The 13,334-nt window shown below is 40.6% G+C and overlaps 1 protein-coding gene and 1 non-coding gene across 2 annotated transcripts; one reads left to right on the forward strand and one right to left on the reverse strand.

Annotated features, from left to right (window-relative positions):
- Positions 1-79: 79 nt before the first annotated feature.
- trnan-guu lies at positions 80-153 on the reverse strand. Its single transcript has one exon. It is a non-coding gene; the product is annotated as a tRNA-Asn (tRNA).
- Positions 154-460: 307 nt separating this feature from the next.
- tada2a (transcriptional adaptor 2A) lies at positions 461-12,895 on the forward strand. The gene is made up of 15 exons (XM_035154746.2): positions 461-589; positions 1,012-1,118; positions 1,199-1,258; positions 1,351-1,442; positions 1,750-1,907; positions 2,451-2,539; positions 2,813-2,885; positions 3,002-3,065; positions 5,404-5,447; positions 7,926-8,036; positions 8,962-9,033; positions 9,862-9,994; positions 10,317-10,360; positions 10,731-10,810; positions 11,959-12,895. The coding sequence occupies exons 1-15, from the start codon at positions 565-567 to the stop codon at positions 12,142-12,144; spliced, it is 1,338 nt and encodes a 445-aa protein (XP_035010637.1). The 5' UTR covers positions 461-564; the 3' UTR covers positions 12,145-12,895.
- Positions 12,896-13,334: the final 439 nt, after the last annotated feature.

Genomic DNA, 13,334 nt, shown 5'->3' on the forward strand with positions numbered 1-13,334 from the left:
TGATGAGATTAGAGTTCAGACAGGTTGGTAGTTGAAGTCCACATGATATTATCAGTGTTTCCAGCTACAATAGTAATACCGTCCCTGGGTGGACTTGAACCACCAACCTTTCGGTTAACAGCCGAACGCGCTAACCAATTGCGCCACAGAGACATGTCAAATACGGCATAACATATTTCTAGAAATGATAAATCACATTTCTACTAGGAAACCACTTCACTGAGTTACTTGTTCTTCACCTGAGTTCTTGAGTTTCAGCTACAGAGACAGAAGCTTCTCACAGTTTCACTGCACCTGAGTGCACAATAAAGATCTGTGAATCTTTTAGTGACTCTTTGTTCTTCAGTGATTGTTAAACACGTGCAGCACGAGCACGAAACTTGTAAACAATAAAGCACAAAGTGCTGAAAACACGATGAAAAATAACATCGTTTGGAGCGATCCCTATCGATCGATTGGGGCTCGACTACCTTCGCCTTGCTAATCAGGTCTGCTGGCGAGCGTTGAAAAGTAGATTGAACCAAACCCTGCTGGCCGGTTGTATCTTTGTCGAAACGTCTCCACATGGACCGACTCGCCTCTTTCGGAAGTGAGTATTAACTGGAACACGGAGATAAATGCAGAAACTGCCGCTTTACAGGAAACAGTCCGGTCTTTTCCATGTGTTTATGTAGCTAGCTGCATTAGCTAACTCATCGCTAGCCTAGTTTTGCTAACATTAACGTTAGCATGCAGCGACAATTGACGCTAGTTGTGTGCTCTCAAAGAAAACCACTAAGTTGCATGTTTGTGATATCTGGTGTTATTCGTCTGAATAAGGTTCAGGAAAAGAATGATACAACCGTTAAACGTTGAGTAGCTAGAGTAACGTTAGCTCTGCTAGCTCTGAGCTTTCCTTTTGTTTACCACTATCGTTTGGTTTAAAGCTCAGTGCAACTTCAGCCTGTGTCGTCGTCTTGACAGTGACTCAATGTGTTTTCAACCAGTGGTTTACCAACATGTCTTTTCCAGATGATCCCTTTGATAAACCCCCGTGCAGAGGTTGTTCCTCTTATCTCACCGAGCCTTACATCAAGTGTGCAGAATGTGGACCCTCGCCTTTTCTCCTCTGCCTCCAGGTGAGTCGGTCACAAATAGAACAAATGCTGTCAAATCTCTCGTTTTATTCCCACGACCCTCACTAATGCTTCTGTTTCAGTGTTTCACCAAAGGATTCGAATACAAGAAGCACGAGAGTGATCACAGATATGAAATCATGGTACGTGTAAAAAAAAACAAACATCTGCATGTCATTAAACTCTTTCTCACACACACACTTTTCAACATATATCTTCACTTTTCCTCGGGTAGACGTCCGACTTCCCTGTACTGGAGCCTGGGTGGACCGCACAGGAAGAGGTGTCTCTGTTGGAGGCAGTCATGGACTGTGGCTTTGGGAACTGGTAAGTGTTTGTTTATCTTAGTCATACAACACAACCGTTACTCCACAGTTCTCACGTTTGTCTGGACTGAAGAATTATTACCCTTTTTACTCAGTGTGTTTCTGCCACGCCTGGTTCTTTTAGTTCTATACTCAATAGAGTATACTGAGTGTTCATATCAGTGAGGCTATACTCTCTAGTTATATTTCAGAGGGAAATGGGGTGAGACAGTATGCAGTACTTTACAATAGTTCAAACCTAATGGATTTATTCATAAACCTCAGCAAACCTCTCCCTCAGCTCATCTATTTCTCACATCTCTCTTCAGGCAGGATGTTGCATATCAGATGCGCACGAAAACCAAAGAGGAATGTGAGAGCCACTACATGAAGAATTTCATCAACAACCCCCTGTTCTCCTCCACCTTGCTCAGCCTGCGCAAAACAAAAGACTCTCGATTTGCAGAGGGCGCTATTCCTTTCAAACGTGAGTACCCATAACATCTACCACCTTCATTTTTCTTAGCACATGTTACAGGAAAAATAGGGCACAAAAAAATCTGTATTCTGTGCGCACATCTCCATGGAATTTCAGGAATAGATGGCAGTAATATTAGTTGGTTTAGTTATGTGCTGTGATTCGATTTGGAACGACAACAGCATTAATTCTGCTCCTCCATAGCAGTCAGATGAGAAATTTGCATAAAACGATCCAGAGTTTAACATCACTTCAAGTCCTGACAGTTGGTCGGAAACAGTTGGTGAGAGAAGAACTTGTCTCAGTTCCTATCAAGCTTCAGGTCTCCATCTGTCACTGTGTGCGAGATCTTGACAAACATTTCTCCGTCATGTTCACAGAACAGCCGGGGAGAGTGAAGGCAGACACAGGAACTTGTTATATTCCTTGTATTTCTTATGAAACAGAATCTTGTATGATGTTTGTTGGTGGTACGCGTCTCGTTTTCAGACATGATACATAAAACATGTCTTGTAAACTCATACTTTGGTTTGCTTTTTTCTGACATTACAGCCACTGACGATCCTCCACGGCCCACATTTGACTCTGTGCTGTCTCGAGACATGGCCGGATACATGCCTGCCAGAGCAGACTTCATGGAGGTGAGGGGGATACATACATCCTGTACTTTATCATGTGTACCAACATGGCCTGTCAACATGAATAAATGAAACGGCCACTAGGTGGATCAACATGAAATGTAACTGAGACAGTGATTCATGCCCATGTTGTTGTTTCTAGTGAATGATTCATCCCATTGTTTGCTTTTACTCATAGTGTTTGAATATGGGTTAATATCTATGATCAATGATCCGCTATGTGAACTCAGATCAAAGTGGCAGATTATGAAAATCATTCTTTCACTTTCCCCCCAGGAGTTTGACAACTACGCTGAATGGGATTTGAAAGACATCGACTTTGTGGATGATGACTCAGACGTACTTCGTGGTGGGTAGAATGTTATTTGTGTTTTGTAAATACACTTACATTGACAAATAGATAATAATGGTGTGAACTACAATATTTTACTCAACCTCCTTAATTGTTGTGTTGTTGTGTTTCAGCCCTCAAGCTGGCAGTTGTTGATATATATCATTCAAGATTAAAGGAGAGACAGCGGAGGAAGAAGTAGGTCCTTTATTTGTATGCACTAAATGACATACGTAGCTGTCTGTAATATTATACAGCATTTATTTATTCATGATCATGTAATGACCTGAGTCTATCAGTAGATGGCACATACGCTTTTATATTGACCTTTTGGAGCTTTGTTTCCCACAGACATTTTTATATGGGTTAGGTTGAATAAATACATTTCATACTGAATTCAAATTTACAAAGCAAACTATTTTACACCCATGACTCTACCTTCTTAATATGAATGAATTCAAATATATGTAAAACTTCCAATTTCTAATTATTATTTTGTTAAAAGGAGATTAAAAGACACATTTCCTCTGAGACTGGGACTGTGGTTGCATATCAAAGCCTTTTTTCTTAAGCTCTCATTAGCCACAGGGAATCATTCAGGTGCAACGTACAAGCTGCATGAACCTCTATTCAAACCAGGAATATTTTGGGGGAACGTGTTTGTCTCCTGGTGAACACTGTACATGCCAAGCTGTTTGACATTGTGCCCAGTTTTAGGCTGAGAAAGAGAATATCCTCACTGCAGGAGACTTGATAAAGTTATTAACACCCCAGGAGAAATGTATGTTGCCCATTTTGTGGATTGTGTTCCCACAAAAACAATGGCTTAAATGCCTAATATAAAAAACACATTTTCAAAATATATCTTTATTAGGCGGCTTTTTCCTCAAATGTACATTTGGATTAACAGCTGAAACATTGGTAATTCTGAAAGTTGTCATTTTGCAAACAAAAATACCAAATGTTCTCCTGTTAAGCTTCTCATCTCTGAGCATTTTCTTTCTGATAGCACCCTCAGGTTTATTAGCTACACCCAGAAACTAACTAACTTACAGTAAAGTAGTTAGTGTATTTCTGTTAAACTATATTTTGTTACTGACAGGTGTTTCTTTTATTTTGTCCATCTCACTTATGTCAATCAAGTTACGCCAAATAGTGGAAACAACTTAATAAAATTCACCCCAAACTATGGCCTCCAAATGAACACATACTTGTTAAAACACCTCCAAAACCAAAGTTGATTACTATAACCTTCATAAACTTAGTTAATTTCATGACTTAGATTGAGCTAATTGTACCCAATAATAAGTAACTATTAGCCTACTTCACAAGTGTTAAACAATTGATGAAGAATCATCAAACTAATGGATAAGGAAAATAATGGTTGGCTTCATCCCCGACTGTGCTGTTAATTTTTACAAGACAAAGGGTTTAGAGGTTTTTGTCAGTCAGCACTCTACAGATCTTCTCCTTCCGTGTGTTCGCTGTCAGACACACACACACAGACAGTCAATCTTCGCTGTAATGCATCCATCACTAAATCATCTGTAACGAGTTCTTGCTCTCAGAGAATGATGGAATGGCATGTCTGGCTGGGCAGGCATTCATGTTATTAGTTTCTCATTCCATGCTCCTTATTTTAACTCTGTTAACTTGCTACTTGTCAGAGAAGCTTCCAGGAGATCCTGGATTTTGACCCCTGAAACAAGGAAGTACAGACCTGTCAAGAAATCTAACTTTAGTCGCAGATGCAGCTGTTGAGCCAGTTTCACTTCGCTGCTGTGTAGTAGACATATGCACATTCAGTCGTGGAATAAGTCCCTACCCTCATGAGGATTGCAATGTTCATTCTCTTAATTCATATTTAATTAATGAACTTTAATTTTGACACATTTTAACGAGAGGTGTTTCTGTCATTTAGCCTCATTGGTATAAATGAGGTGGACAAAGAAAAAAAGAAAAACATGTCAGTATAACAAAATATAATTTAGTAGCACCACAAATTGCAGTGCCTATCCTGATCATAATGTGGGGCGACTGTGGCTCAGGAGCGAGAGCAGGTCGTCCACTAACCAGAAGGTCACTCCTCCAGTCTGCATGACAAAGTGTCCTTGGGCAAGACCCTGAACCCCCAACTGGTCCTGATGGCTGTGCAGGCAGTGTGTGATAGAAAAAGCTCTGTGTATGGAAGCACTGTATGAATGTGTGTGAATGTGACTTTAAGTGGTCGATAAGACTAGAAACCTTTATCTTGAATCAACACTTTGCTGAAACCGCTTCAACACAAAGTGAATATCATGACCTTTCAGGGAACCTTTACTGCAGGATTGTTGTATGAGACTGGATCAGTTTTAGCCAGGCGTACCTAATAAACTACTGAGTTTGTGTATTGGGTGTTCTGTGGCCATAATGACTTTATAGTCTGTAACAGCCAAGATAATTGCAGATTAATAAAGGCCAGGATTAATTTCCCAGCACCACACTAATCAGAATATTAATTTGCATGTTAATAAATCTAAACCTGCATTTCTTTCAGGATTATCCGAGACCACGGGCTGATCAACCTTCGGAAATTCCAGAGTAAGTCCTCCCCCTGGCAGTCACACGGGCTCGGCTGCGATAGTATTCATTGCAGCTCAGAGAGGCATCTGATATCTACCAGCCAAATCGCTGCAGAGGGTTTCTATGGATGCAGGCAAACAACTCGTATGAAATGACCACGTTAACCTCTGTGGCCCCTCATGGCCACTGACGAAGCTCGTATTTACGATCAGGGCTGTGAATAGTCTATGAGGGCTGTGTGCCAGAGGATAATTGCTTCACTGTGAAAAGATCCCCCATGTGATGAGTGTTCCTGCCATAATGGCTTTAATTTTGAGGGCGGCTTTGTTTATCGATCCACCCATCACAGGTTGGATTTCAGTGAGCTCAGTAATGTAATTCTTTGCATCTCAGGAGTTTTTGCATCGGAGGTCAGACAGATGGGCTGCAACGAATGAATTTGTCCAATTAAACCCTTTTTTTTTAAATTTCAACTTTGCTCGACCACCCAGCCCATCGTTATATCTCCACGTGTTGCTCTGTGAAAACTGTCTGTGGTCTGAGAGTTGAAGAGTTCTCCCCTCATGTTTTATTTATATATCCTCCAGTTAGCCCTGCTCGCTTTTTTCCCTCCTTTCCCTTATCTCTCCAGTCTTTCAAGACAAAAGGGAACTCAGAGTAGCTGTAGAGCTGCAGACTGGTTGTCATGGAGACTGTCAAAGATTGTGTCTCTACAGTGTGTGTATGTGTGTTCGTTCATGTCTGTGTCACATGCAATAATGGAAGCAGTATCTGAGCCTGGGAGGCTCGCAGTATTCTGTCTCAGAAACTTGCCGAAGGCAGATTGACCAGTGTTGTTGTTTCAGGGCAGCGGTCTGGAGCCCTGTGAGGACATTCTATATGAAATGATTCAAGTATGAGTTGTCTTGTCGCCTTTGTTTGCTGTCAGTGTTTATGTGTTGGTATGAGGCCACACACCAGTGTTGATTTTTCCTTAGAGACGTGGACAACACTGTTGTGACGGTGTGTTCACTGCTTTGTTAAGGACATGACAGCATGTGTTGAGTCTGAAATGGCAGCTGCTTATTCACACTTGAATGCAGAAAGGTCGTATGAAGGATCGACACTCACACACGTCACATTTGGTGACATACATAAATTTGCATTAATTTCCTGGAGACTTGCCTAACCATAACTCTAACCTTTACCCTAACCTTACCCACAGACCCAAAAATGAGCTTCTTCCAAATGGTGGATACACCTTTTGTCTCCATCAGCACAAGCCAACCCTGATAAACTGGTCTTAAATCTGTAACCTGTCTCCTAAAGTACCCTGTGACACACACATACAAACGCACAACAGCTTTCCTCTTCGACACTTATCCGTTTCTCAGCAACACGGGCGACTCTTTGAGACGAACACCAGCTCTTCAGAGTGTGTGCTTGTAGAGCGAGTTAAGTGCTGGGGAATACACTCCAGTGAAGCTTGACTCTGGCGTGTTTTTGTTTGCGAGAGATTGCTGCATCTTTGTTTTGCTTTGATTGCTGTTTAATCTGTGGGTGATCTCATTTTTTCACCAACTGTAAAGGTTTAAGAAGTGAAAGACTCAGTGTTGTGTTATTAGTTTAAAGGTTCAGTGTGTAGAATTTAGTGACATCTAGTGGTGGAGTTGCATGTTGCAGCTGAATACCCCTCACCTCGCCCTCCCCTTCCAAACAAGAAAGAGAACCTGTGGGGGTCTTCAGTTGTCATAAAAACACAAAAGATGATTAGTTTGGGCTACTGTAAAAAAACACAATTAGATGAAACATGTTATTTTATATTAAATGTTTGCCAATAAATCCCTTTTCACCTAAATCACAGAACCTTTAAGCACATTGTGTTTGTCTGCACTTGTCTGCAAATCCAGGTCATTCCAAAGGGTTCAAACACTTTCTTGCTCTTGTACTTTTTTTAAATGGGATTGGGCACATTTTCAACACTGACAACATCAGTGTGTATGTGCAAGGTTTAGTACAACATCTGTTTTAATGTGTAGTTCCAACAGGAATAAAAATAACAAATGATGAAAAAGCATTTTCTAAGATAATATGCCTCATTGGCTTTAGTATGGCAGCGTTCAGAATTGATCGCAGACAGAAATATTTTTCAGTTTCAGGTTTGCAGAGGGTACCGTTAAATGTACCGTGTGAAAAGATGCGGAGTGTTGAGATTTCAGTGTAGTTCAGTGGTTTGGATAAAATGTTCAGATCTCCACGATATATTTTGAAACTAGCAGATACAAATTCACCACAGTGATCAACCATCATAAATTCAGTGCAGCCACAGAATGGCTATGATAGAAGACACTAGAGCTGCATGTTAAAGGCTGTAAACTGGTAAACACAAATACATTAAGATATAGCACTTCTCCTGGCATCCTGTAAAAATATGCTCATGTTGAAAAAAAAAAAACTAGGTGAATTTATCTTTCATATTTCTCTCCTCTCACGTCTCTCTCACTCTCTCTTCCTCAGTGCTGGAGCGATGTTACCCGAAGGAGGTGCAGGAGCTGTACGACGTCATGAGACGATTTGCCAGAGTGGTTGGACCAACTGAACACGACAAATTCATCGAAAGTCACGCATGTTAGTATTTGGCTGAGTTTACATGGACGGCCTCTATGAATGTGCTCACCAGACCTATACACAAAGAAAGGATTTTAACTAGATCTTGCCAGGCTGCGTGGCATGATGGTTTCATTACACTTTGTTACATGCAGAGAATAACGTGTTGATGAAGAACAGTGGTAGGAGAGGAGGAGAGAAAAATATACATAGTTCCAATAACTTAAGAAGTGTTAAGAAATATTTTGTTGTCTTTTATATAAGTCATAATAATAATCATATTATTGTATTTTTTGAATTTGTACCACAAGTTCTGTACTTGAATATTTTATTTTGGTTAATTGGCGTACATATCCTTTTAGCTTAGGTTGTACAGAGTTTAGTGGTATGATGCAAAGAAGATTTTCCAAGAAACATCACAGTAACCCAAAATACCAATGTGGTACTGCTGGACCATTTCTATTGCCGAGTTCAAAGGGTTAAAAGACAAAAACATGACTATGTTCCGCTGTGAGCAGCAGAACAGCTTCAGTGCTCCTTGACATAATTCCCCCAATTTTCTGCGACTCTGTTGAAGGGTTTAAAGCACTTTCACCTAAATATATATTTCTTCATCTTGTGTTAAGATGACGGTGGTTCAGAGCGCTGTCTAACACACAGCTCCCCAAATCTACATTCTACATTATGATCTTGTGACTTATCTGACTAATATCTATTCCCCAAAATGTGGATTATATATTCCTCTGAACCTCACCATATTTTTTAACATACGCACAGTGTATGTATGAATACATGTTGATGTCTGTAAACTGTTGAGTGCTGCAGAGCATGTAGATATGAGACTGGGGGAGTTTTAGCCAGAAAGAGTTGAGGTCGCTCTTTTCCTCATCTAGGAACATCGTACATGGATTTGTCTTCAGCTGCCTTCATCTCCTTTTCTTTCCAGTGGAGTTTGAGCTGAGGAGGGAGATCCGCAGGCTGCAGGAGTACAGGAAAGCAGGGATCAAGTCCTTCTGCAGTGAGTTTACTTTGACTTTGTCAGTCCTGTGTTCAACAAAATGTCATTTTCAAGTTGCATACATAAGCAGGGAAACATATTTACTGTCAGAAATGAGCTGGGCTGAGTTGTTTTTTCTGAGTTGGTCTTAAAATGGTTTTGAATTACTATTATTTGCAGCAGCAGCAGCTCAGTGTATCAGGTCCTCAGATCTTTTTTTGAATTCAGCTTGTTAGTTGATGCGTTGCACACAACTGAATATATTATTGAGTTGCTCTATCAGCTTCTTTTGTAATGATATCAAAGGATTGTTGGCAGAATTAATAAAAACTGGAATAATCTCTACACTATGAATTGTTCCAGTAAATGACGCCTGATTCATTAAAACCTCTCACCTGAAAACTGCTTCTCATCACTTTCACTCTCTGTATTGGTCACTACTCTCAGCTCAAGCTCTGAACTACATTCTAAATTTATCAATTAACTGATCGACAGAAAATTAATCGATTAGTTTAAATCATTGTTTTACACTTTTTTTTAGGTAAAACTGCCAAAAATGTGCAGGTTTCTGTTTCTTAAATGTTAAAATAATTTGATGCTTTTCTTTGCCATGAACTGAATTCTTTTGAATCGTACGACAGAATTTATTTGAGGATCATCTTTGGCTATGGGACATACAGCATTTTACTTTTCCTCTGACATTTTATAGACAAAACAATGAATCTATGAAATATTTGTAGATGAAAGAAATTGTGAATGAACACATAGAAGCCTTAATTCAAAATAATGTACATTCAGTTACATTTACAGTCCTCCATATCTGTTTCCCCCCTGTGTAACGACTCTTAGGTGCCAAGGTGTATGAGCGGGCGAAGCGAATGCGTGACGACGAGCGTAGGAAGAGGACCATGCTGTGTGACGTCCTGCAGTACATCCAGGACGGCAGAGCCTGCCAGCAGTGGCTCAGCAAACAGGCTGCAATGTGAGACTCCAAACTTCCTGCTTGTTACCGAGTGTGTAATAGACGAGCTGGTGAAGCCGCGCTCCCCGGAGACGCTGACCTTTGTCACCGCGCTCGGCACCAGGCGTGCTTAGATTAATAGAGCAGACGTTTGTGTCACCGTGCATCCCACTTCCATTTCAGTTCCTGCAGTGTTTTTAGTGAATTGCAATGAGTCATCTTTTTTTGGAAGATGGTTCTGGAATAAGAAGAGTGAACAAAGCCCAGAGATTCTGTGTCCAAGTGTGTATGTGTGTATAAATAATGTAGTAGAGCTGCTAATACTTTTCCTTTCTGATTGCAGAGATGCTGGCATCACTCCAGCAGTCACAACCATCACAGTGTCAGGTAGGAAGCTTCTCTCCACCTTTCCCTCTGTACTCCCTCCTCTGGGGGGGGGGGCCTGGTGCGTCTCCAGGCACAGTTGCATTAATGCAGCAGCCCCCTCATAAATACACTTGAAAAATAGCCCCTTACATCCATATTTATCTTGGCTGTTTTTCCTTTTTATATTAGCTGCCTTTCCTTAACCTCCAGAGTATAAATAGGACGCTCACTCCCACACTGCATCTGCGCTCACTGTAAATATTTGTTCCTGTGTCTCTTCCAAGTTAAGGAATTAACTGTGTGTTGTCAGCGCGCTATTAAGTTATCTGAAGTGAGGACCAACACTGGGGTGCTGCATGTCTGTAACTGTTGTTGTATTTCTGCTGCACAGCAACAGGCAGGCGGAGCGCCCCCCCTCTGAACCTGACGGGGCTGCCAGGGACAGAGAAACTTGACGAGCGGGAGAAAGAGGTACAACTTACTTTTTTCGTCTGCACAGGAAATCTAAGGCTCGGTGTGATTCAAGTGAACAAGACTGTTGTAAAGACACAAGTCCTCACCTTAAGGCAGAGTGAAAAGACAAGTGTCAGGTTTAAAAAGGCTTCTGTACCAGTTTTTTTTAATCTGTGTGAATCTGAGGCATTCAGCTTCAGGTAAACGTTGGGTATTTATGACACAAACCATGTTTCGCTCCTTCTCGCTTATGCATTTAAGGGTGTATCATAAATAGTGGAACATTTGTTTGATCTTATACATTAAAAAAGCTGATCATGTGTTTGCTGCATCATGCAAAACGAACTTGTGTAAGTAAAGCCAATGGGATTTACCCGAGCTACAGGGAAGGTTATGGTGAGAAAAGATGTGTGACTTCACAGTTTATCTATAGCAGACACAGTGACTGCTCCACAATAATAACTCAAGAACTGCACAGTGTCAGATTTCTAACAACAGTCAGTAGCTCTAGCTCAGAGTCAAATGACATTACCCTGCTAACATGCTCACTGTAACAATGCTGATGTTTATGCGGGTCAAACCATCCTGGGCACAGATGCTGTCATCTTGCACTGGTGATGTCACTTTGAGCCAGAATTTTTGCAGATGCCTCAAATAAGACAAATTCAGGGTGTTTACCATTTTAGCCACATGCTAACATGTGCTAATTGGCTCTAAATACAAAGTACAGCAAAGGGTGAATGGATGTTTGAAGGTATTTTCTAATTACTGGACAACCAAAAATTTTGACCCCATGGTGGCGCTAAATGAAAGGTCAGAGTATCACTAAAGTTATTAGGATTTATCCTCTGGAGATCATGTTTGTACCATTTTTATTTCAATAGTTAAGATGGAGCCATGTCGGTAGCTTAACTAAAACTAGTGCTGCTTAAGGAAATCAGGGACCAGTGGAATCTGCAGTGTACTTTTGACTTCACTAGTAAATCTGACTCAGTGTTTTGCAGATCATACAAACATCCCACTTTTGGTCAGTTCAATTTGAATCATCTTGTGGATGTGGCCTTCCTCTGTTCTGCCAGGCTTTCAGACACTGTTAGATGATGAATGTGCCGTGGCCTGAAATAAGACATTGCTTCTAAGTGCCAGTTTTTCTTTTCTTCTTCTAGCTATGCCAGGTGGTGCGTCTGGTGCCGGGAGCCTACCTGGAGTACAAGCAGGCCTTACTTAATGAGTGCAGACGGCAGGGCGGACTGCGGCTGGCACAGGCCCGAGCGCTGATCAAGATCGACGTCAACAAAACACGTAAAATCTATGATTTCCTAATAAAAGAGGGCCACATCACTAAGGCCTAGGAGGCTTTGATCGGACCGCACAGGAGGTTAGGTTGCTGTTAGGGATTTGTTTTATTTCTCATCTTGTGACATCATAAGCCTTTTTGTTTTGTAAGAGTCTCAGATTGTTGCTGCTTCTGTGAAATATTGTAACTAATATTTGTAAAGTCTTGTTGTGTTTGATTCTTGAAGTTATTAAAATGACAAATCTCTTTGTAATAGTTCTGTCAGAAGAACAAGGCCTCATATTAAAACGAGTATGTTATTATATCCCTGTCATAAAATGTATATATGTGGCATGTATATTGATATTTGAATTTCAACCTATAGGCTCTACTTGGATTGAAATATCCGGCAATGCTTTGTTTTACAGGTCCCATGTTTCCATATTCTCCAGATTAACTGATGTGTTGATGTAAATTCATAAGAAAGTTAGTGGAACGAATGTTTGTACTGATTAAAATGTACTGATGGGAAAGACTAGAAAATCCTCTGGTGCCCTGATTAATTCTAATTAATTAATATTGTATCCAGCAAATTTCTTGGTCGTTGAAACAAAATGTAAAAATTTGTTTACAGGCAACAAATATAACACTACGTACATGGAGAATAAAAGTGAAGTTACATGGGGCAATTGTTTCAGGAAACTTCCTCTTGACATCAACTGCTGCTTCTAAATGAAGTCGATGATGTTCAAATGTGGGACTGTATTCATAGGTCTTAAATTGTATCCCTGTTGGTCGGACAAAAAAAACAAGATCTTTGGAACGTTTTTGGTATTTCTCATTATTTTAATAATATACTAAGCAGTATCCAGAATAATCCTTAGGTTCTGACCCTTCACACAACATGTCCTGCACTGTGCTGCTTGTCCAGACCCACTGAGATGTTTTTGAGAAGCTGCTTTCATTTGAGGCTGTAAATGAAAATATTTATTTTCTGCAGAATAAGCAAACTCTAATCCCTGTAAGAGCTTTGTCTCTCTTCTGTGTAATTAGCGCCAGCTTACATTGCTCTTTTATAGAAAATGAATTGGGGAATGCAGACCTGGTTTGCACAGCGTCTTGCAAAACCTGACGATTGATCTAAATGAAGCTGATGAGAACAAGCAGGAGATAAGAATCATTCCTGACGGCAAACAACTTTGTGAGCTGCTAATATTTTGATCCTGTGCAGCTCTTTTAATTGCTCCAAACTTAAAAGCGGCACAC

The sequence above is a fragment of the Hippoglossus stenolepis genome, chromosome 4, assembly GCF_022539355.2.
Source record: "Hippoglossus stenolepis isolate QCI-W04-F060 chromosome 4, HSTE1.2, whole genome shotgun sequence".
NCBI lineage: Eukaryota > Metazoa > Chordata > Actinopteri > Pleuronectiformes > Pleuronectidae > Hippoglossus > Hippoglossus stenolepis.

Excerpts from the sequence above, each read along its gene's own strand:
- tada2a (XM_035154746.2), top strand. The coding sequence starts at position 565 with ATGGACCGACTCGCCTCTTTCGGAA. Across the intron at positions 3,066-5,403 it reads GAGAGACAGCGGAGGAAGAA|GATTATCCGAGACCACGGGC; the intron begins GTAGGTCCTTTA and ends CATTTCTTTCAG. Across the intron at positions 10,361-10,730 it reads CACAACCATCACAGTGTCAG|CAACAGGCAGGCGGAGCGCC; the intron begins GTAGGAAGCTTC and ends TCTGCTGCACAG.